This window comes from Cicer arietinum, chromosome 7, assembly GCF_000331145.2.
Source record: "Cicer arietinum cultivar CDC Frontier isolate Library 1 chromosome 7, Cicar.CDCFrontier_v2.0, whole genome shotgun sequence".
NCBI classification, from domain to species: domain Eukaryota; kingdom Viridiplantae; phylum Streptophyta; class Magnoliopsida; order Fabales; family Fabaceae; genus Cicer; species Cicer arietinum.
Window position 1 is genome coordinate 62,470,645 of NC_021166.2, and position 23,967 is coordinate 62,494,611.

Here is a 23,967-nt window from a genome sequence, read left to right on the forward strand (position 1 = left end):
CTAATCAAAATATGTTTTTATATCAATATCATAAGAAAATCAACATCACTTCTAAGAAAATAAATTGCATATCATAATTTTATTTTTGAAAATAAAAAGAATTTTCCTACACAACAATAATAATAATAATAATAATATTAATAATAATAATAATAATAATAATAATAATATTAATGTTAATAATAATAATAATAATAATAATAATAATAATAATAATAATAATAATAATAATAATAATATCAAACACCATTTTTAAAATTATGCATCGTGATAGAGTCATTTACTAAAATCAATTTTTTGATTAGTAACAACAATAACAACTTTACCATAAAAATTAATTTATTTTATCCAGAAGATCAAGAAGGGATTTTGTTCTACTAACAATAAAAAATAGTTAGACAAAATTAATATGATCGTAATTAAAGAGTTCTTTAGAGTTTTCTTGAATTTCTTCCTTTTTGTCTCCCAAAATTTTTCTTTTTCTTTCTTTTTCGTAGAGAGGTTTGTCATGAGTATTTAAATTGAGAATGAGAGACGTTGGTTTTTTTTTCCCTTCTATCACTAGAGTTGGGAATATAGTGTTTTAAATCTAAGTCTATTAAAACCCTAAATATTACTCCTCAAATTAATGTAATTTTGTTTTTAACGTCTGTTTTCCAATTCATGTTTCTTTATTTTCTATTATTATTGTTATTATTATAAGCATTTTTTCTAAATACTTAGCAAAATATTCAGTAAAATTAAATACATCATATAATACACATATACTTTTTAAAAATAATAATTAAATAAAAATATAATAATAATAATAACAACCACATTAGAAATTATTAATATAAAAACGAGGATCTTACACTCAAAATATTCTAAGTGTTTTGGATTGCATAATGATGTTTCGTTTTCACAGGAAGAAAATAGTAAAAAATTGTTGACTCAATTCTCTTCTCATTTTAATTATAAAAATTGTATTTTTTATTAGGTTAAATAAATTTTTAGTTTATATAAAATTTTAAAGTTTTGTTTTTAGTTCATATAAAAACATTATTCATCCTTAGTTCTCAAAAAAATTCTTAATTTCATTTTTGTTCCTATTTTCAAGTCAATTTATATTTACCATTTAAATATTTAAATGATTTTTTTTCATACATATTTAGAATATCATAAGACTTTCTCTCACAAAAATTTAAAATTTTCAAAAGAGAGATTAATTAAATATAAATTTTTAAATATAAAAACTTAAAATTTTATTTTAATTGATCATTTCTAATTTTTTATATGAGATATTCTTACGTATATAGTTGAAGATATTTTTGCCATAATTACTTATTAAATCATGATAAAAAAATCTCACACAATTATAAAATTATGAGTTTGAACTTAGAATATAATATCGTATCTAAGCATATTGATATTTGAAGGTAGACCTTAGTGACGATGAGATGTCAATTCTACATATGCTTTTGCAATCTAATTTCTTTTAAAAAATAATAATAAAAATATTTTAATAAAATATATTATGTTTAATTGCAGTTTTGATTAATTTTTTTTTTATCAATTCACGAAATTGATCTATCTATTTTACAAGTCGACAACTTTGATCGTCTCTCATATTTTTAAACTTAAAAATAATTTTTTTTGACATAATTATTTAGATGCATTAATTATTTATGTCATTTATTAAATTATAAATATGCATTTTTTTTTTAAATTTTTATGATAAAATATATCATGATTTTATTAATATTAATCATTATAATATAATATTTTATTTAAATTAGATCGTTATATTGTAGTTAATAAATAAGATGAATAAATAAAATTATGGATTTTTAAAATAAAATTTTTCGAATGAATAAAAATAAAGAGAATATATTTTTATGCTATATTAGAAGAAAACAGCCCACCTAATTGTCTCGTGTCGCATCGAGATTGACCATAATAAACAGAATATTCAGAAGGAATAAGCGTTGATCGAATAGAAGAAAGGGGTGATCACATAGATCTGGTAATCCGATTCCGATGGCTTCTACAGAGGGTTTGGTGCCCATAACTAGGGCCTTTCTAGCGTCTTACTACGATAAACACCCCTTTACTCCTCTTTCTCACGATGTCTCTAGACTTACTACTGAGCTACGTTCTATGGCCAGTGATTTGCTCGCTCAACATCCTCCTACCCAAGGTTTCTTCCTTTCCTTTCGATTTTTTTTTGATAATATTTCTTTTGATTTTATCTATACACTCATTTTTTTTAATATTACTTAATACAGTCTTTGCACCTTCTTTTACTGTTTTGCTTTTGAGTGTAAATTTTTCACTTTAGAATCTTATTTGGGAATTGATGTCATTCCAGGAGAAATCAGATTAATAAATGAAGCTGACAGCCAGCCTCCGCATAAGATTGATGAAAACATGTGGAAGAATCGAGAGTATATTGAAGAAACAATTTTTTTACTTGAAGGATTTAATTGGCCAGAGGCGGTAATGTATATTTTTTTGTCCATTTTCCCTTTCCTTTAACTGACTTTTATGATAGCAACGGCAATATTTGTAACTCATGAAAATAGAACAGGCAACTTCATTTATTCTCTAACATAATTAATCGAAAATAATTTTTTCACTTGAGATAGGTTTTGTAGAGTTCGTACAAAACAATTTAAATAAAAAAAATGGCTCACCTTATTTTATAACAGCTATGTTTTGGATGCAGCTGAAACAGCAGTCCACACCCGAGAATGTTGCATTTTCCATTATGCTTGGGAAGCTGAAAGATAAACTTCGGCATACATTGAGGAGTTTGGAATCTTTCCAAATAAAAAATGCTGAACATGTCTTTAACACAGGTATTCCCTTGCCTTTGACTTGAATGACTCGTTTTCAATGGTTAAGAAGCTTCTAATTGTCTGTGTTTTAATTTCAATTGGTCGTGGGAAAGTTTATTTGCTTGCTTGTATTTGGCTTTTGCTTCTAATTCTATGCATTTAGTTATTTATAGTGTTTGTCTTTGTGGAAATCCTGAAGCAACACTACATCTGTAACATGTGTATACAGGGCAAAGGGATAGACATGGAATAATTATGTCTGGTTTTAGAAATGATGAGAAAAGTCTTCCAAAGAACCACGTGGAAGAATAAACCTATTTGAAAAATGAATGTCCTCTATCAGCTAGCTGGAGATTATTATTATTATTGTTAGTTTGTTCTATAGTTAATGTCTATAATCAGTTATAGAGTATAAGAAAGTATCTTTATGTTACACCATTATCATTTTCAAAGTCCTTAGTATTTCTCTTCTCCCATGTGCAGGTGTTCTGTGTCTCATTTAAGTAGGTTTTTCGTCCCTATACAATTTTTGAATTTCAGTTTTAGTCCCCCTTAAAATTCAAATTCCAATTTTAGAACCCCTTTTATTTATTAGTTGTCCTTTTTGACATTTTCAACCTCTTAAGCATTATTGAACTGACACTGAATCTGCCGCTCAATATCTGGATGTGGGTTTTGAAGCGCTAGATTGTCTAGGGGCCTCTGTTTTTTGGAGCTTTTCACGCTAATCTGGCACTTATGCGCTCCTGGACAACATTGAAAACTGTTTGTGGTGCTTAGCCTTAAACACTGCTTCATGGCACTTAAGTCAGAACAGGTCATGTGGTTCCACTTTCGCCTTCATCCGCAAAGTGGACAAGTTCATCTTTCCCTTTCATCTATCTAAAATCAAAATTTTAAATTTTTTTGGTGACTGAAACCAAAATTTGAGAACTATATAGGAAAATAACATACTTAAAATAACTCAGACAACACCGGTCACGTGAGATATTGAGATTATTGTCAACAAATGTGTGAGGCACATGAATTTATTCATGTGCACCATCAGCGTATTACCTTGCAACTTGTGTGAGCTTCCTTGTTTATCATGCATATAATAGTAAGCTCATATGTTCTCTGGATTCAGTAGTATGTTGTTTAATTGCAACACTTGGTTCACTCAATTTTTTTCCTCTTTCTTCTCTAAATCAATAAATTTTATATGTAGTTATGACATATCTGCCTCAAGATTTTCGAGGAACTCTCCTCAGACAACAACGGGAACGCTCAGAGAGAAATAAGCAAGCAGAGGTGGATGCTTTGGTCAATTCTGGTGGTAGCATACATGACCGATATGCTCTTTTGTGGAAACAACAAATGGACAGGTGAGGCTCCACTCTTTTCTAGTTGGCTGTGCATGGATAAATAAGAAATATATTAAACAAATTATGGGTCACAGGAGGAGGCAATTAGCTCAGCTTGGATCTGCAACAGGAGTCTATAAAACTCTCGTGAAGTACCTAGTTGGAGTTCCTGAGGTATGGTTATCTTGAATTTTCATTACACGGCTGTGCTGGCCTCTTTTTCCTCTTTTGTTTCTTGTTTGGATCTATTCTCTCACACTGTCTACTTAAATCAGCTTATGTAACTTGTTTTGGCTTATAGATAGCTTGATTTCAATGTTTCCATGTAATTGGACTAGCTTAATTCTCTAGGTATTCTATGTAATTTTTTTTTGAAATGGCCAAAGTTAGTAATTAGTTGTTATGTCAGTTTTTTTTTTCCCTTCACCTGGGTCCTCCAATTCTTTAACCCTTAGCTTAAACCAGTTGAGTTACCCTTTAGGTATTCTATGTAATATGTATCAGTTTAAGTGAAGGTATGTGTTGGAATATGTATAAATACTAAATAATATAAGTAAGGTGAGTTTATATTGAAATTACAGTAATTAGGATATTTTTTAATTCTTGTAATTACGACACTAAAACTATATAATAAAGCTTCTGCTTTGTAATTTAGACACTCAAATTTAATGACATGTCTTTTGTTTCCTTCTTTCTCAACATGATATTTAGAGCATCACGAAAGATTATGATATTCATCATATGCATGATGGAACCACTTTCCATTGGTGAAATTTTCTTTTGGAAATTGTTCCAACTCTGGTTAATTGTCTTTGTTGCAGTGTCATTCTTTTAGTAGCCTCACATGCCTTGTTAGACATCATATGTATGGAAAGTTTTAGGGTAAAAGTACTATTAGAATATTAGAAATTATCTTATAACATCTTTTATATTATATTAGAGTATTTTGAGTTATTTCTTAAGATCAATTTATAATCATAGAGATATCTTAGAATATCTCTCATTATTATTATGATTTGTTCTTGATTGAGGATCGAGTCTATGTTTCTCTATAAATAGAGATCAGTATTGAGTCTTTTGTAATCAAGTTAGCATAAAGCTATTATCAATAATATTCAAACCTTATTATTTTTTCTCTTCCTTTTCTCTAAAATCCCACAATTCAACATGGTATCTAGAGCCTATTTCGATCCTCCTTGAACGATTCTGCCTCCATCCCGCTTCCGAGTTCCCAACAGTTAGGGAGTATAATCATAGTTTCTCTTTTCCAACATTTCAACACCTGTTTCACTCGTTTTCCGTTCAGTTTGCTACTGCCACCGTCAATGTTTCCGGCGATATTTCCGACAAACGACCACTCCATCAACTTCACCTCTTCCAAATCGGCCCACACCTTAAATTGCTTCGCCTAAAGCCACCACACACGCCTCAATGTCCTCTGCGTGTCCGATCCATGCGCCGCTGCTCTTCACTGTGCGTCCGGCAGCCGTTTAAGACGTGGCCTCTTTCATTGAACTTGCCTCGGCCTCCTGGTTTTGTATATGCCCTCGTATTCTAGTTTCGGGTTACAGTTACACTTGCTACCTCAAAGATCTGCCGTCGCTGCTGGAAAAGTTTTCCAGCAAGTTTTCCGACACAACCACTTCATTGCCTGAAAAGGCTAAAAATAGTGTCAGAACTCCGGTTCTTTTTCCTAATCCCACTGATTTTGTTCCTCTTCTACCTCAAGTTATTTGATTCGATTGCTTTTTGTGTTCGTGGGGGTTGTGACTTCTCAATTAAAGCTACATTTGCGCAGTCTGGAGGTGCTGCTGGTGTCTTGATCAAAAATAATGAAGAAGATCTCACTGAGATGGTTTGCTCCAATAGCTCTGGGGCAGATATTTCAATTCAACTTGTGATGATCTCAACGGATCTTTAACGTCTGGAAAGAGAGCGGAAGTTTTATTATATGCACCACCTCAACCACTTTTAGACCTCAGTTGCATTGCTGTGGTTGGTGTCTGTTGGAACAATTGTATGTGCTTCACTATGGTAAGAATATAACTGTTCCTGAGAAGTCTGGTAAATGCTATAATGAATTGTATCCCAATGAATCTCGAAATGCTGCAGCAGCAAGAGGTGGTTCTAATAAGCAAGTTATTCAGCACCAAAACCTAATTCTCAAGTTGGTATCAACACCAAAACATTGTTTTCTTATAACAAGCTAAAACTTACTAAGCTTTAGCTTGAGGGAGAGTGTTAGAATATTAGAAAATATCTTACAATATCTTTTATATTATATTAGAGTATCTTGAGTTATTTCTTAGGATCAATTTATAATCATAGAGTTATCTTAAAATATTTTTCATTATTATTATTATGGTTTGTTCCTGATTTAGGATTGAGTCTATGTTTCTCTATAAATAGAGATTAATATTGAGTCTTTTGTAATCAAGTTAGCATAAAGCTATTATCAATGATATTCAAACCCTTATTATTGTCTCTCCTCCTTTTCTCTAAAATCCTACAATTCAACAAGTACTAATTAATTAGTGAAATGAATAGTACATGTATAGAGTCCTAATATATATATATATAGGGACTTAATTAAGTCCCTAACATAAAATATCATAATCCCTTAGTTTAGGGATTCTACACTCATTACAAGGTAATGTAAACTCAGTCATAACTCCTAATGTATACATTCCTAAAAAACATATATTTTCCATACTTCCCATCAAGCTAGTAAATAGGTATTTTCCATTCCTACCTTGGGTACAATGTCAAAAGTTGGGATGCTCATTCCGCAAGCTGTCCTTTGAGATAGGTCTTAACTCACCGTTGTTTGCTAGGATAACTTTTAGTTGTTTATTGAGCTGTAAGCAATCATCTATTTGAATAAGCATTGCGAGGGTATCATATTTTTGCATTCAAGCATAAATCCAAGCCTTTTAGGAACGAGTGCAAATACATGAATGCTCTATTCTTTGACAACCGACTGGTTGATATTTTCACCAAGTTTTCATTAATTCGCATTGTTCTGCTTCTGCGAATTTCTTGATGCTGATAAAGCCTAGAGGTTGAGGAGCATATGAACATTGTAGTGCTTTTGAAGGTTAGTGCGAAGAAGGGTAGGGCTGATAGGGTCTATAGGTATCTTCACAAGTTGAGGAGCGATGTGAGGTGCGTAGTGGAATCAACAGCGACAATAATTGAGGAGTGGTGTCGGAGTGACAAGGCACGTGAGGTTTGTGAAGAAGATTTGGATGTGAGGAGGGTTAGTGAGGGGGTTTTGAGGAATGGAGGAGGGTGGCATGGTTGGGGGTCGGTTGGAAAAGGGGATTGGGTTGTGTCTAGAATTAGTGTTGATGGTGATGGGATTTGTTGTGGATGTGGTGAGCAATTGGTTTGTGTGGATATTGATGATGTTGAAATGGAGAAATTTGCTTTATCTGTTGCTGCATTGGCTGTGGAGCGTGAGGTCAGGACACATTATAGTGAGTTTCAGGGCTGGCTTGAGAAACACGATTGTTATGAAGCCATAGTGGATGGTGCAAATGTTGGGCTCTACCAGCAAAATTTTGCTGGCGGTGGATTTAGCATTTTTCAGCTTGATGATGTTGTGAAAGAATTGTAGGACCAGAGTGGGAAAAAATGACCACTGGTTATCCTACACAACAAGCGCGTGAGAGGGCTGATGAAAAATCCTTCCAGCAGAAAACTGGTACAGGAGTGTATGCAAAACGATGTGCTATATACAACCCGAAATGGATCAAATGATGATTGGTATTGGCTCCGCTGCAGTAAAACTCAGGTGCTTGCTTGTGACAAATGATGAAATGCTAGATCACATATTTGAACTCCTAGGATGCAACTTTTTTAATCAGTGGAAAGAAAGACATCAAGTTCACTACACTTTGTTAAGGGGAACTTTAAACTTTAGATGCCACCATCATATTCGTTGGTTATCCAGCAATCGGAAAACGGATCATGGCATGTGCCTTTGGCACTGGGCACTAGCAACGAGTCTTTGAAACCTTTGCTCTGCGTTACGCAGGCAAGTGCTGTTCATGCTTTTGGCACTCTTTCTAATGGTGTGGATACTTCTGGAAATAGTCACCTGGACCAGCCACATAATTTAGCAGACAGTGTTTGTAGCTTAGATTCCCAAGTCATTGAGAATACAGTACTTCCTTGACTGGTAAAAGAAAAGAGAGGTCTCATCCTTCATGATAATTTTTTCCATTGGCCTGTTCTTTCACCTTTAACCGCTTTCAAGGTTGCTGGTGGCCGTAAAGATGGTTCTTAAGGTGAACAGCCGCTACCTGTCTGCTGTTTATTGAGTTTTCTACACTTTCAATGGTTTTAAACCAATTGAAACAAAGGGTTATTTTATTTGGGTCATCCTTTGGCATAATCTATGATAGGACCTTATGACATTATTTAATTCATGTTGTCCACCCTAATCTTACATGGAAAAAGGCATTGGTGATTATTTAAACTGAGGCTTATTTAAGTTGTTGTATACTTTGTAATACTGTTTATAGATTTTTTTTACTGAAATAAATTTATTGCATTTCCTTATAAAAAAATAAAAAAGTTATATACATGTACCAAGCTTGGTGTGACATGAATAGTGAGCAGAGCCAGGTGCTCTTATTTTATGATGGTAGGGACTGTTGAATATAAAGAGTATTGGGGACAATTGCTTCCATTAGATCGGGTCCCTTAAACATTTGATTGGGGGTTCAACCCCTAGCTCGCGGATATAGCAACAAATATGTTGAAAGAGGCCAACATCTGAAATGAATCTTAATTAACTCGAGGGATTAGTCTCTACAATTGTGCATGCCAGATACCTGGTTTTTACAACAAAAGCTTCTTGCATTGGAATGTATGTAAACAGTGTAACTAGGCTAACTTTACTATGTATATTATATATTATAATTATGGTAATTAGAATGTTTTTGGATTCTTGTTATTATCACACAATGTCTATATATCAAAGCTTCTTCTTTGTAATTTTGATTCATAGATTTAATCAGATGTCTCTCGACTCCTTCTTCCTTGGTAGTAAGTATAGGTTGATTTACGACTGATATCCCCATTGTGATACTTATCATGAATTTGGACAAAAGTTGTTATTTAGATTATTTTGTCTTCTAGTATTGGTTGTTTGTTTTGACTTATGATTTGTTGATATTCTAAAAGACTGTTCTATTTGAGTTGTAGGTATTGCTTGATTTTACAAGGCAGATTAATGATGATGACGGGTACAAAATTACTATTTTCCAATGTTGTTCAAGTTTTCTCTCATATCTGCGTGAGCGCACACATATACACATGTATATCAATAACAATCACATGATAAATCTTATCTATTGGTAGGCCCATGGAGGAGCAGCGTCATCGCTATGGACCACCATTATACAGCCTTACCTCCATGATTCTATCTATCCGATTCTTCCTTTCATTATCATGGGCACGATATTGGGCTAAGACATTGTGAGATACTTTGCATCTATGGTAGTTTAATGCTGGATTTTATGTTTGAGATCAATAGGAGAAGTCTTTGCAGCTGGACAATAATTTTTCTTTTCTGTTCTTTAAAGATTTTACTCAATAAAACAAGTAGCTTCGATAATAAACCCACTAGTTATAGAAAAATAGTACTTCTTTGTTGATGTTCAGCTATAATAGACGTATGCCATGTCTACAGCCTACAGCCGCAAACATCATTAGGGTAGCTGCTTGTTGGCTTTGGCTAAGATTGTCTTGCTTGAATTTTGGCCATGATTAGTGAATATGTCGAGTTGAATCTTTTGTTTGTTTATATAATCAACTAGTTGAATGTGACACCACTAGTAATTAATTGAATTTGAGCTGAGGTTCAGGACATTTTATGTTTATCGTCAGAAGATTTTAGGGGCTGAGCAATATCATAGAACTGATGGAGGGTCGACTTTTATGAAGATGCTTGTGTATTTGTATTTTAGGTTCAGTGATGTTTCATAATTCGTGAATTGTGTCTGTATTTGAAAGTTGTTTCATGATGGGACAGAATTAGAACTGGGCATATTACTTCCCTTTGTGTCTGCTCACAACCTGCAGGGGAATTCTGCTAGTATTTAAATTTTTTGAGGGGATTTGTTATTCTAAACTCGATAGCAGTTGTTGTGTTCTTGTATTTCTTTTACAATGTAGAGCACTTTTAAACCCTCTGTCTTCTCTTTGTGCGTATAATTTGTTAGACAAAGGGAGCAGTTAGCTGTTTTGGAACAAGCTGTTGATGTCTACACCATGGAGTTTGAGAGGTTCATCACATTTATTAGGTATAATAGTTTATGTTGCTCATTCTTTAATTTTCCTTTATTTATGACATTTTGTTCAATACATTAGATTGATGCTCATTTCAAATCTGTTTTATTTTTTGTTTACAGAATATTGGTTTTTATGCAAATTTTACAGAAATCATCTACATACATATAGTTAGTTAGAGAGTTATTTTCATGCTAGAGAGAAATAAATTTAAATCATATAACCATATATAGACAGTCAAGTTTAAAGATACTTAATGGTCACATATGTGAACTCTTAAAAAAATCACCTAACTTCATTTGTGGTTTTTGTGTGACTAAAAATAAAAAAAACATCTTACTGAATTTATTATGGGATTACAATAAAAGCCTAATCGATATGAGTGCTAATTCTATTCTTAATTAGTACTATTCTAAGAGTCTGTACCAATGTTGTCAGGATCAAGATTCTACCTAACATCGGGGAGGGGTAGCAAGATCGCAAAACGTAGAATTATAACAAAAAAATCGTGAGATTTTACCATAAATGAAAATTATACACACACACATATATATATATATATATATATATATATATATATATATATTGACACACATACACAATCATAAACTGAAATCTAAATTACTTAACCATAAGTTCCAAATCAAGTCATAATAAATAATTAATTATAACATCCAAAACAAGTCGTAATAGATAATTAGTTACATAACATTTAAAATAAGTCATAATAGATAATTAGTCACATGACTCTCCCTACGTAACATAGAGTTTATTAAAAAAGTCATGCGACTAATTAGCAAAATACCTAAAGTCATGACATAATCCCAAAAGTCATAACATAATTCCCAAAAGGTAATAGCATAATACCATCCAAAAAAGTTAGTAGTAATTACATAATAATTCCAAAAGTCACGACAGTAATCCTAAAATCAAAAGTCATAACATACACCTCAATCATAAACTAAACTCTAAAGCAAGTTAGTAATGCGCCCATCGGTCCAATTATCCACCCTAAAATCATCAATTGCATCATCATTCATAAAATCATTTTCTCCTTCTTGACCATCACTTTCTACAGCATTAGGAAGCTCAAATTCATCTTCATCTGCAGCTAGAACAGCAGCAGCTGCTTTGATTTTCAGCAACTTTCTCCACAATCCAATCATCATCAGAATCAACATCTTCAATGCTGTACTCATGCGGTTTCCTTTCAACCTTCTTCCCCAATCTCGAATTTGCCATTACATAAACAAGATCATTCATGGTCTGTTGTTTCAATCGGTTCCTTTTCTTGGTGTGAACCTAGTTAAACAATTACAAGACATAAATTGATTTATTTAAAACAATACTAAAACTAACAAGAGGTAATTTTCAGAATGAAAACATACCATCTCAAAAGCACTCCAATTTCTCTCACAACCCGAGGAACTGCAAGTTAAGCTGAAGACACGAACAACAAATTGTTTCAACTCAGGAAATTCATCACCATATGATTCCCACCATTGGGCTGGAGTTTTGTTCTTGAGTCCATGTGTAGCTACTTCATCACCAAAAAATCCAGATTTACTCTTGAAGAACTCAAGTTGTTCATCAATCTTGTTAACTAATTCCATATCTCCCAACACCCTTTTTAAACACTCATTTAAACCATTCTTCACTTCAACATCAACTTTAAAATTAGGACTATAATGCAACATCCGATTCAAATAATAGCCGTCAACATGTAAAGGCCTGTGTAGTTGTCTATCCTACCTTTCATCAATAATATTCCACAAAGGCATACAACTAAATAATGATAAAAACATAGAATTAGTTTCCAAACTAAACCATGACTATAAGCCAATCTCAACACTTTAAACATGCAAAATTGGACTAATTTAAGGCTGATTGCATACCTCTTTTTTTCGCTATTGAAGAATGATTGTGCCTTCTTTGGCACAACAATCCATTTCTTCATAAATGTAGCCCATTGCTAGCTTCACTTCAGAATAAAGTAATCAACCAATTTCAACACTGTAAGCAAAGGAAAAGCTCCCCTCAAACAGTTTAAAAGATCATTCCAAAAGTCCTTATCCAAGACTGTATCTTCAACCAACTTTCCCTCTTTAAGCTTTGGATATTGACTATCCGTCCACCCCTTGGATGTGAACATCCTAACCAATGCTGACCTATTTTATTTTAATCATCCCAAAGACAAATATGATGTAGCAAATTGTGTCATGGCGGGTCTTATCAAATCAGCGTCATTGGTAAATTGATGCAACAAAGAAATCATACTGGTCGTAGAGTAAATGTAAGTGGTGATTTTCTTACCCCTTGCAATTGTATCTTTATGAAGTGGTATCTTCTCAAAGTCTTCCAACATTAGATCTATGCAATGGGCAGCACAAGGGGTCCAATAAAGATTCTTTCTCTTCGCCATCAACATATCTCCGACTGCCTTGTAATTTGCTACTGTTGAAGTTGTGGGATTTTAGAGAAAATGAGAAGAGAAAATAATAAGGGTTTGAATATTATTGATAATAGCTTAATGCTGACTTGATTACAAAAGACTCAATACTAATCTCTATTTATAGAGAAACATAAACTCAATCCTAAATCAGGAATAAATCATAATAAATAATGAGAGATATTATAAGATATCTCTATAAATATAAATTGATCCTAGATAATAACTAAAGATACTTTAATATAATATAAAAGATATTATAAGATATTTTCTAATATTCTAACACTCCCCCTCAAGCTAAAGCTTACTAAGCTTTAGCTTGCTACAAGAAAATATTTTGCTCCACAAAATAATAAAAAATATGGAGAGACAACTCAGGGATGCATGTGAAGTCGGAGAAAATTGCTATAAATATAGCCTAGCCAGATAGTCTGATTGATTGATCAGTCTGAGAGAAATTCATGACAGACAATTGAACATAGCAAGCTCCGTTCTTCTAAAAAACTGCATTTTGAAGCTTCAAACCAATAATAATGGAGACTCAAAATATTTAAACTTGAATCTGCTTCAAGGAGAGAGAGGCGTGCTTCAATGAGAGAAAGGCAAGACCAGTGCATCTGGGACAAATTGCCAAGATAAAGTAAGTCATGAAAATAAAAGACACCGTTAGAATAACCACCAACGGAAGAAGTCGTCACTAATATAATTCATATGTGGAAGGGACACCACCGAAATGATCATCGGTGGGAATAGAAGCCACTGTTATAATATATTAGTAAGAACTAAATTGCATGACAAACATCGAAGAAGAAGCAGCGCGACTCTAACGAAACGAAGTCGTGAACAATCAACGGAATAAGAAAACGCGTTCAAAACTGGAGAGATAACGGCTGTTTTAACAATGACACATATTTTCGTTGATCAAAATTGGAGAGTAAGGGCAGATCTGGAACCATCGAAGAGAGAATAATCATGCACCAAGAAGAATCCCATCAATTGAATTGCAAATCTTCCAAACCTGTCAGCTAAGAGCCCACTGGTAAGGGCTGCAACAGCTGCCACGACAAAGGCTGGAGAGTTTCCTCCACCAAAAATCTGATCCCTTCTACTAGCAAGTGACTTGTGAGTAAAATCATACATCTGCAATATCTTATTATCCCGAAAATTATAAGCACGATCCATTTGTTTCAAACACCTTTCAACAGGGTAATCCCCAAATTTTCCACATGGTTTACACCCACAAAATGAGTCACAAGTAGCCACTATGATCACCAAAACTAGGATGATAATTCTCAATCATCTCTTCAGAACGATCAACCAAAATCCCCCAATAACCATGCAAATAATAATGATTCTCAAAGTAAACTTTACCACCCCGTTGTTGCCCCTACCTATAAGGGCTACCTGGGTATTATGTGCTATTAGCTGTTTAGCTCAGTTGGTTGGAGCGCCAAACCCTAATGGGTTGTGGAAAGGTTTATAGAACCCTAATAATATATATATATATATATATATATATATTTTTTTTTTTTGCGCAGTGAACAGTACCACACGATGAACAGTGCTGCGACTAATCTGTTGAAAATAAACGAAAAGCTACAAAGAAGGGGTAAACCGGAAATGGGACACGGTTCACCGAAAAAATCTCACCGAATATTGGAATGTTAGAAAAGAGAAACTATAATTATATTCCCTAATTGTTGGGAACTCGACAGCGGAATAGAGGCGAAATCGTTCAAGGAGGATCGAAATAGGCTCTAGATACCATGTTGAAGTTGTGGGATTTTAGAGAAAAGGAGGAGAGAAAATAATAAGGGTTTGAATATTATTGATAATAGCTTAATGCTGACTTGATTACAAAAGACTCAATACTAATCTCTATTTATAGAGAAACATAAACTCAATCCTAAATCAGGAATAAATCATAATAAATAATGAGAGATATTATAAGATATCTCTATAAATATAAATTGATCCTAGATAATAACTCAAGGTACTCTAATATAATATAAAAGATATTATAAGATATTTTCTAATATTCTAACAGCTACGTTATCAGCAACAACTTGGATAACATTTTCTTTGCCAACTTCCTCCACAATTGCATCCCATCATTTGAATAACATTGTCAGTCGTCTTAGAGATGTGAGAAGCATCAACTGACCTCAAAAAGAATGTACCCTTTAGACTATTGGTCCATCCATCCATCATAATCGTGCATCCGGTCTTCTTCCAAACAGTTCTATGCTCCTCCAAAACCTTATGTGTCATCTCAACTTTTTCCTCAAATACTTAACTCTTATATATAATGATAAGAAGGTGGCTTGCATCCCTTGCCATAATCACAAATCAACTCACACATCCTTTAAAAGTCTCCATCCTTTGACACATTGAAGGAAGTAGCATTGTTGTAAAAATGTGTGGCAACTTGTAGCTCTGCATCCTTCTTAATAGTCTTCTTAAAAATGTTGTTAAGAGTTGTTTGAGAGTTTACCCCGCCCCCACCCCTCCTCTTGAATATGTTAGCAGCAGTTTCCACTTCTGACCTTTTCCTTTTCTCCTCCCCATCAACAAAATCAGGATTTCTTCATCCTCTAGGACAATTGTTTTTTAGTAGTTTTTCTTGCAACCCAAAAACAATGTCCCACATTTTCTTCCTAGTACCTGCTATTCGGTAAACACACCCTGTATATTCATTTTGACAGTATTTACACTTGATTTTGTTTGTTCCTTCATCCACACTAACACCATGAAGCCACCCAACATTTTGTCTCTGTCCAGGAGCACTTTTTTGGAAGGTTTCTGCCTTTCTTCCTGCCACCACCCCCTGTTCCACTGCCACCACCCACTGTTCCACTTCCAGAAGCCATCACATGTGCAAGAGAGAAAGAGACAAAAGCAACAAGGAAAAAACCCAGCAAGAAACAGAGCACTAAGGAGAAAACGATCAGCAAGGAGCAAAAAATAAGTGAACACGAAGAGAGGGTTTTTAGGGTTAAAAAGTGTCTTAAGCCCTTTTATAGAAACTGGGTAAAAAAAGTTGAAAACAAATCCACGCAAAAACAAACGAAACGGGCTGCCGTAAACTCGCCCAATCTCATGATTCCGACAATTTTCGCATTGATTTCACTCGATTCGATGGAAAAGCGATTCTGCTACTGTCGCAGATCGTTGAGGGAGACTAAGATAGTTAAATCTTACGATTTCCTTGCGATTTTGATATTGGTATGTACAACTAATCATATTTACTTTCTAACATTCTAACACTTCCCATCAACTTGGAGCATAAATGTCATATGCATCAAGCTTGTTACAAATAGATTTAACCTGGGTTTTTCTAAGAGACTTAATAAACATATCGACTAATTCACCATTAGAGCCAACAAAATCAGTAATGTTTTCTCTTGAAAGAACCTTATGTTTCACAAAGTGCCAGACGAGCTCTATGTGTTTAGTTTTTCCATAAAAAATGGGTTGGAAGCAATATGTAGCGCAACTTGGTTGTCACAAATTGGTTTCATTGCCTAGGCATCTCCTAATTTCAGTTGTTGGAGGTAATTTTAGTTTACTACTCTCTTCTAAAGAGATGTTAGTCCTATTTATAAGTCATATGACAAATAAGACAGAAAGTCTAGCAAACTTAACAACTAAATTAACTCCTAACTAACTTCTTAACTTCAATCCTAACAAACCCCCCTTTATTCTAGGACCTAAGATAGACTTAATTGTATTTTTGGTCTTTCTATTTTATCACAAAAATTGTCGACCTTTTTCAAAATTGCACTTATTGGTCCTTTAAGTATCACACTTATTGGAGTTTTGGTCCCAATCCGAACTTTTGGCTCTAAAAATAGTGATGACATGTTTTTAAATGACATGGTATTACATATGTTAACGTGACAAAATACAAGTGGGTTCATATTTAGCCATCTCATCGAACACTAAAATAATATATTTAAAAAATAACTAAAATAATAAAATTATTTTCAGAAATTAAAAAAATGAAGTTACAAAAATAAATAAACATTTTTCTATTTTTTTATTTCTAAAATATATTTTTGTTATTTTTAAATGTACTATTTTAATGTTTGATGAGGTGAATATATGTAAGTTCACCTGTATTTTGCCATGTTAGCATGTTAAATACTACTACTTCTGGAATGAATTATAAGTAAAAATAGCCAAATTACGCATATTAAGAAATATTGTTGGCTACATTTAATCTATTCAATTCCTATAAAAATTTAAGTCTATTGTCTAAATTACCCTCAATAACTAACAAATTGAGTCATTGGAAATGTAAAAAGTTACATAAAATGAGGGGTAGTTTTGAGATATTATCATTAAATGAGATAATTTTAAGTTTTTGCTTAATTTCATTCAAAACATATGAACTAGTTTTGTTTATATTGCATTCCAAAGGTAGTATCTCATTTAAAAATGTCAAATCATCAAAATTACAACAAATGTGATACTTGAGGGACCATAAAGTTTGCTTTTTTTTTAAAAAAGGACTATTTTCGTGAATGTGATAAAATAAGATCAAAAGTGCAGTTAAATAATTTGCTATTTTTGAAATGGTGCAATGAAACATCAATTAGTTTTTTATTTGTATAAAATTATGCATTATGTATTTTAGTAAAATACTAGGTTGATGAATGTTGCAATTTGCAAAATATTTATTAAGATGAGTGAAATATGCCAATATTTAAACCTAGTGTGAACGGAAATCTGTTTTTCTTCTCATTTTTTGTTACTAGAATTTTATTTCTTTGAATAACTTGGTAGTAGTTTTGATCAGTGCGGTCTTTGCAAATTCTCCTTTCTTCATTCCAGCAGATGTTGCTGGTGCAATGGAAGTAAGGTAAATATCAAATCTTGCTTTCTTGTATGATTTTCTTTATTATCAAGCCAATATTCAAGTTGTTCTTTTTCAGGAAAAATGATGACTACAAAGAGACAAGTGTTCCAGCTGGGAAAACTTATGAGGTATATTTACGAGGCTTGTGAAATTTATTGTCGTGTTTTTTGTTGATTGTGGCATATTCGTTTTCCTTTTGCACCTGTCCTTCATTTGCATGATTTGGGAAACAAAATTATATTTGGAAGGTATGTGTATAACCATGGTTGTCAATTGCGGTTAGCAGTATGGAGTGGTCAGCACCAGAAAGACCATAGTGGAATAGATAGTGGGATGGCCTCCATTTCAAGGATTGCATATACTGTATACAAGAGAAGTAATTTATACTTAATCCGTACGTGTTCAAACTTCAAACAAAATATCTGAAATTATAGTCACATATACAAGATAATTAAATCAAGCAATCACAATCAGTATAGTCTCTGACATAATCTACTAGTCAATCACACAACACAAAAAATACTCCCTCCGGTAACTTAATACTGGTTTATAAAAACTTGAAGATGTGGGAGTACCTAGGTGCTGATTGGGGTTATTTTGGTTACAACAACTCAATTTGTACTTTTCATAAAAAAAAAAACACAATTTAAAAAAAAATCAAGAATTCTTAATATATGTGCAAAAGGAAAAAATTGCTTATAAATTAGGCTGGAGAGAGTATATGGATATACTAAACTATCAAATATAGATGCATTCAATGTTAACTTTTCATATTTCAGGACAATATTGTTTTTCAGTAGTATGTTAGTATTAATAAGAGATATATTTAAAAAAAGAGTAATAAGTGTATCTAGAAATTTGTAAAGGATCTTATATTTTGGGGACAAATAAATGTGCCAAAATGGTCGTATCATTAAGGACAGAGGGAGTAATTTTTCTCTCCAAAAGGACCTTTAACCCTCGTTAAATAAGATTCACTTTCATAGGAAAGATGATTTTTAGATAAAATAAAACTCACATTAAATGAGGGGCTTAGATGGAAGTTCAGTAATTAATACACTTGTTTTTTTATATTTAGGACCTAAAAAATAATCAAAATGTATCTTATAAATAAATTAGATGGAAGTTCAGTAATTAATACACTTGCTTTTTTATATTTAAGACCTAAAAATAATAAGACCCGAGGAGGTAAAATATAGTTAACGGACCTACAAAAACATAATTGATGTGGGACAGTCGGAAAGATGATGGTTGGCGATGTTTAGGAGGTAAAAAAAGTCAGGCTGATAGGATAAATAAACCAGATAATAGAATATCTAATATAAGGTGTTGTAGTTACTTGTAAATGCTTACCATTATTTATAGGAGCCTGATAGGATAATTAAACCAGATAATAGAATATCTAATATAATGTGTTGTAGTTACTTGTAAATGCTTACCATTATTTATAGGAGGAATAACAATGTAGAAATACATGAAGCCATTTTCCTTGACATAATGAATTCACATAGGGCAATATCATGAGACATGGTTCCTTGATTAAGTAAACATTGCTCCTCACTGAGAAGTTCACCAACACATGTATCCAAAGAAGGAACAATGTTCCTATTCAACATGGCAACTCAACCAGCCTATAACTTCAGGCAAAGTTTCATGAGAAATCGATCCTGCCTACTTGTGTCATAGACTTCTTGGGCAACCGAGAGTGAAGTTTTCAAAACAACATCATATAAATTGGCAGAGTGTTCACAAATTTAAAATATCAGAATAATACTTTTGAATGGACAAAAACTACCTTGTTTGTAATTGACTATCTCCAACTTCAACTGAAAATGTATGGCTGCATTATCTTGGTTGTAAATCCGATTCAAATAGTTCCATATTACTTGAACTTGTAATTTAGCACGTACTATTGATTATATGAGGATCAATAGTACTGAGAATCCAAGAGATAATTTGAGAATTTGACTTGCCACACATCTAAAACAGCTTTCTCTGTAGGTCCCTTAGAAACGCCTTCCATCTGACTCCATCATTCGTTCCCTTACGTATAATTCTTGAACTGAAATTCTCAAGCCGCATAATTCTTGCTGATGAAGTTGGCAAAAGATCGTCTCTTTCCTTTTCAGAGGTCATGAAATTGCAGTACAGCAAAAAAAAATACACGGAAAAGAAAGTGCCTAAACAGAACCATGAAGAGTAGCAAGGAACAAACACCAAAGAAACCAAACCAAACCAAACCAAGTTTCACGAACAGCAACAAAGAAACCAGACCTACGAACCCAAAGGATCCGCAAGCAGCAACAAGCACCAAACCAAGATTCATGATGAGTAGCAGTGAGAGCCAAAACAAACTTGTAACAGCCCGGTCCTACCGACCGACACTGTTATCCACGATCTTCTCGCTCCCCCTTTCCCACCATTGGAAATTAGTAAGATTTTGCCTTTCGTGGGAATCTAGACTGGTACCTAGGGGATAAGTACCACCGTTCATTCATCCCCACTACTAATTGAGAGCTCTCAATTGGTAGTGAGAATAATTGCTTTGGCCATAGATATGGCCAATGTGAGTTTTGGTCTTTCTCCAATAGCGTATAATTTATGCTGAAATCTGGAACTTTGCTTGCTTGGTTCAGTTTATTGTGAAAATAACCCTTTTACTAGGCAGTTCCTTAGGAGAGTTTTTAAAATTATTTCCTCCAAGAAAATCTCTCCCAAACATAGTGTACAAGACATTCTTGTCTAGGTATTTACTATTAGACAAACTAGCAAGACAACCAAATCATTGTTGAATTTATAAATTTTGCTTCCTATTGTACATAACATGTAACAATTTTCCCCCTATTTTATGCATAATTTAGTGTTAATGTAATGTTCTGTTGATTATTGAATCTGAGACTCAGCTGCATTTGTGGTTATATTTAAGAACTCTTTGCATTGTTCTGTTTTGATTTTGAGAATTTTTGATACTTGTTGAAATTGTGGGATTTTAGAGAAAAGGAGGAGAGAAATAATAAGATTTTGAATATTATTGATAATAGTTTAATGCTAACTTGATTACAAAAGACTCAATACTAATCTCTATTTATAGAGAAACATAAACTCAATCCTAAATCAGGAATAAATCATAATAAATAATGAGAGATATTATAAGATATCTCTATAAATATAAATTGATCCTAGATAATAACTCAAGATACTCTAATATAATATAAAAGATATTATAAGATATTTTCTAATATTCTAACACTCCCCCTCAAGCTAAAGCTTACTAAGCTTTAGCTTGCTACAAGAAAATATTTTGCTCCACAAAATAATAAAAAATATGGAGAGGCAACTCAGGGATGCATGTGAAGTCGAAGAGAATTGCTATAAATATAGCCTAGTCAGATAGTCTGATTGATCATCAGCCTCAGAGAAATTCATGGAAGGCAATTGAAAAAAGCAAGCTCCGTTCTTCTAAAAAACTGCATTTGGAAGCTTCAAACCAATAATAATGGAGACTCAAAATATTTAAACTTAAATCTGCTTCAAGGAGAGAGAGGCGTGCTTCAAGGAGAGAAAGGCAAGGCCAGTGCTTCTGGGACAAATTGCCAAGGTAAAGTAAGTCATGAAAATAAAAGGCACCGTTAGAATAACCACTAACGGAAAAAGTCATCACTAATATAATTCATATGTGGAAAAAGGGACACCACCGAAATGATCGTCGGTGGGAATAAAAGCCACTTTTATAATATATTAGTAAGAACTAAATTGCATGACAAACACCGAAGAAGAAGCAGCGCGACTCTAACGAAACGAAGTCGTGATCAATCAACGGAATAAGAAAATGCGTTCAAAACTGGAGAGATAACAGATGTTTGAACAATGACACATATTTTCGTTGATCAAAATTGGAGAGTAAGGGCAGATCTGGAATCATCGAAGAGAGAATAATCATGCTCCAAGAAGAATCCCATCAATTGAATTGCAAATCTTCCAAACCTGTCAGCTAAGAGCCCACTGATAAGGGCTGCAACAGCTGCCACGACAAAGGCTGGAGAGTTTCCTCCACCAAAAATCTGATCCCTTCTACTAGCAAGTGACTTGTGAGTAAAATCATACATCTGCAATATCTTATTATCCCGAAAATTATAAGCACGATCCATTTGTTTCAAACACCTTTCAACAGGGTAATCCCCAAATTTTCCACATGGTTTACACCCCACAAAATGAGTCACAAGTAGCCACTATGATCACCAAATACAGGATGATAATTCTCAATCATCTCTTCATAACGATCAACCAAAATCCCCCAATAACCATGCAAATAATAATGATTCTCAAAGTAAACTTTACCACCCCGTTGTTGCCCCTACCTATAAGGGCTACCTTCATGGGGTATTATGTGTTATTAGCTCTTTAACTCCGTTGGTTGGAGCGCCAAACCCTAATGGGTTGTGGAAAGGTTTAAAGAACCCTAATAATATATATTTTTTTTATTTGTTTATTTTTTTATTTTTTTTTGCAGAGAAATAATAAGGTTTTGAATATTATTGATAATAGTTTAATGCTAACTTGATTACAAAAGACTCAATACTAATCTCTATTTATAGAGAAACATAAACTCAATCCTAAATCAGGAATAAATCATAATAAATAATGAGAGATATTATAAGATATCTCTATAAATATAAATTGATCCTAGATAATAACTCAAGATACTCTAATATAATATAAAAGATATTATAAGATATTTTCTAATATTCTAACAATACTCTTCGAATCTCAGGTTATACTCTCGGTGGACTCGGTAAACTCGTATATTGCATGGGATTTTTCTCTAGTACAAGGCAAGATAAATATGGTATTGATGCTACAGTTTTTTTTTCCTTTCCAAATTGTCATGATATTCCTAAGACATCCTTCTATAGTAAACTTCTGTTTGTTATTGTCAGGATATTGGATTTAGTTTGGAGTTTTCAAGTCCTACTGGGGAGAAAACTGTAAGTTCGATTGTCATTTCTGTACTGTACTGTAATTTGGTTACTTTAGATTATCAGAAGCCTTGTTAATTTTCATTGTCCATTTTTATCTTCAATCTGTTAGGCTCGTATCCATCCCCTGTTCACCCTTTTTATTTTCTGTATTGTGTTTTGTTCTCTTAACCCATGTCTGTTTTGCCATCTATCTTTTTCATGGTGGCTGATTGGTTGACACAGCTGATGTTGCCTTACCGCCGTTATGAGTCTGACCAAGTGAGTCTATCATGTTTGTTGCAACTTATATGCTCCACTCACTGGGCATTTGATGTGTAAATAAATACTCATCTTAAATTTTGTGATGTAATTTTAGGGGAACTTCTGCACATTAATGGCTGGAAGCTATAAACTGATATGGGACAACACACATTCAACTTTTTTTAGAAAGGTGTGTAGCTTGTTTAACTTGTTCAGTGAGTTGCAAACCGTCTAATTGTCCCTCTTGGGCTGATTACTGAATACAAATATGCTTATTTGTTGGGCTTATTATTGATGATTTTACATTGTTGAATCTGATTAGATACCGCCATCTTCACAATATGTGCTTCTGTGAGACTTGACTGGTCCTCACACTATCATAATTTGCTCATTGTTTTTGTATGTGTAGAGAGCTATTATTACGTTTTGGCTAATACCAAGTTGACCCTTCATGGCATCTTTTCCCATTTGCATTCTTTTCTTTTTTCTTTTTTGGAGTTGTGTTTTGTTAACTTATTTGCATGTACTAAAAATACTAGGACTTTCTAATGAGTGTTATTATATATGGACTGTAGGTGCTACGGTATAAGGTAGACTGTATACCTCCTGTCACGGAGCCTGTGCAGTTCGACTGATGCCAAGATTGAGACGTGTTCCAATTGATTTGATGCCAAGAAAGCCTGTTGGATAGGCATGATACCGATTGATTTGCTAGTAATTTTAATCTTATATAAACAGAAGTTCCAATTACTCATGCCAAGATTGAGACGTGTTCAATTGATTTGTGTGAAGAGACAGGTGTAAATATTAAATGACTTATAATTCAAGTAATGTAATAATTGAATGTAGTAATTAGCTAACTAACTTACCAATCAGTTAGTTAGTTAGTTAGATTGCAGTTAGAATGTGTAAGAATATGTCATGTTTAAATATGATTGTCAATCTATGAAATATACAAGTCTTACCATTTGTTCAA

At 33.2% G+C, this 23,967-nt stretch overlaps 2 protein-coding genes and 1 pseudogene across 7 annotated transcripts; 2 read left to right on the plus strand and 1 right to left on the minus strand.

Annotated features, from left to right (window-relative positions):
* Nucleotides 1–1,902: 1,902 nt before the first annotated feature.
* Nucleotides 1,903–23,967, plus strand: LOC101493369 (uncharacterized). 5 transcript variants are annotated; one of them, XR_003474219.2, is made up of 15 exons: nucleotides 1,904–2,179; nucleotides 2,351–2,478; nucleotides 2,708–2,840; nucleotides 4,027–4,183; nucleotides 4,258–4,336; nucleotides 9,377–9,417; nucleotides 9,533–9,649; nucleotides 10,396–10,476; nucleotides 17,713–17,775; nucleotides 17,849–17,900; nucleotides 22,544–22,604; nucleotides 22,710–22,757; nucleotides 22,974–23,009; nucleotides 23,107–23,181; nucleotides 23,567–23,967. XR_003474219.2 is itself a non-coding variant. In XM_004510024.3 (15 exons), the coding sequence occupies exons 1-15, from the start codon at nucleotides 2,020–2,022 to the stop codon at nucleotides 23,624–23,626; spliced, it is 1,305 nt and encodes a 434-aa protein (XP_004510081.1). In that variant the 5' UTR covers nucleotides 1,905–2,019; the 3' UTR covers nucleotides 23,627–23,967. The 5 variants fall into 5 exon arrangements, 4 of the variants coding, with proteins under 4 accessions (XP_073227182.1, XP_073227183.1, XP_073227184.1 ...); XM_004510024.3 differs by having other exon boundaries at nucleotides 1,905–2,179; nucleotides 22,544–22,618; XM_073371081.1 differs by lacking the exons at nucleotides 22,974–23,009; nucleotides 23,107–23,181 and having other exon boundaries at nucleotides 1,903–2,179; nucleotides 22,544–22,618.
* Nucleotides 4,343–9,370, plus strand: LOC113787700 (proteinaceous RNase P 2-like; annotated as a pseudogene).
* Nucleotides 11,539–12,498, minus strand: LOC105852560 (uncharacterized). 2 transcript variants are annotated; one of them, XM_073371086.1, is made up of 3 exons: nucleotides 12,358–12,498; nucleotides 11,851–12,247; nucleotides 11,539–11,764 (listed from the first exon to the last, which is right to left on the minus strand). In XM_073371086.1, exons 2-3 carry the CDS (start codon nucleotides 12,157–12,159, stop codon nucleotides 11,564–11,566), a joined length of 510 nt encoding a protein of 169 aa, XP_073227187.1. In that variant the 5' UTR covers nucleotides 12,160–12,247; nucleotides 12,358–12,498; the 3' UTR covers nucleotides 11,539–11,563. The 2 variants fall into 2 exon arrangements, with proteins under 2 accessions (XP_073227187.1, XP_073227186.1); XM_073371085.1 differs by lacking the exon at nucleotides 12,358–12,498 and having other exon boundaries at nucleotides 11,851–12,342.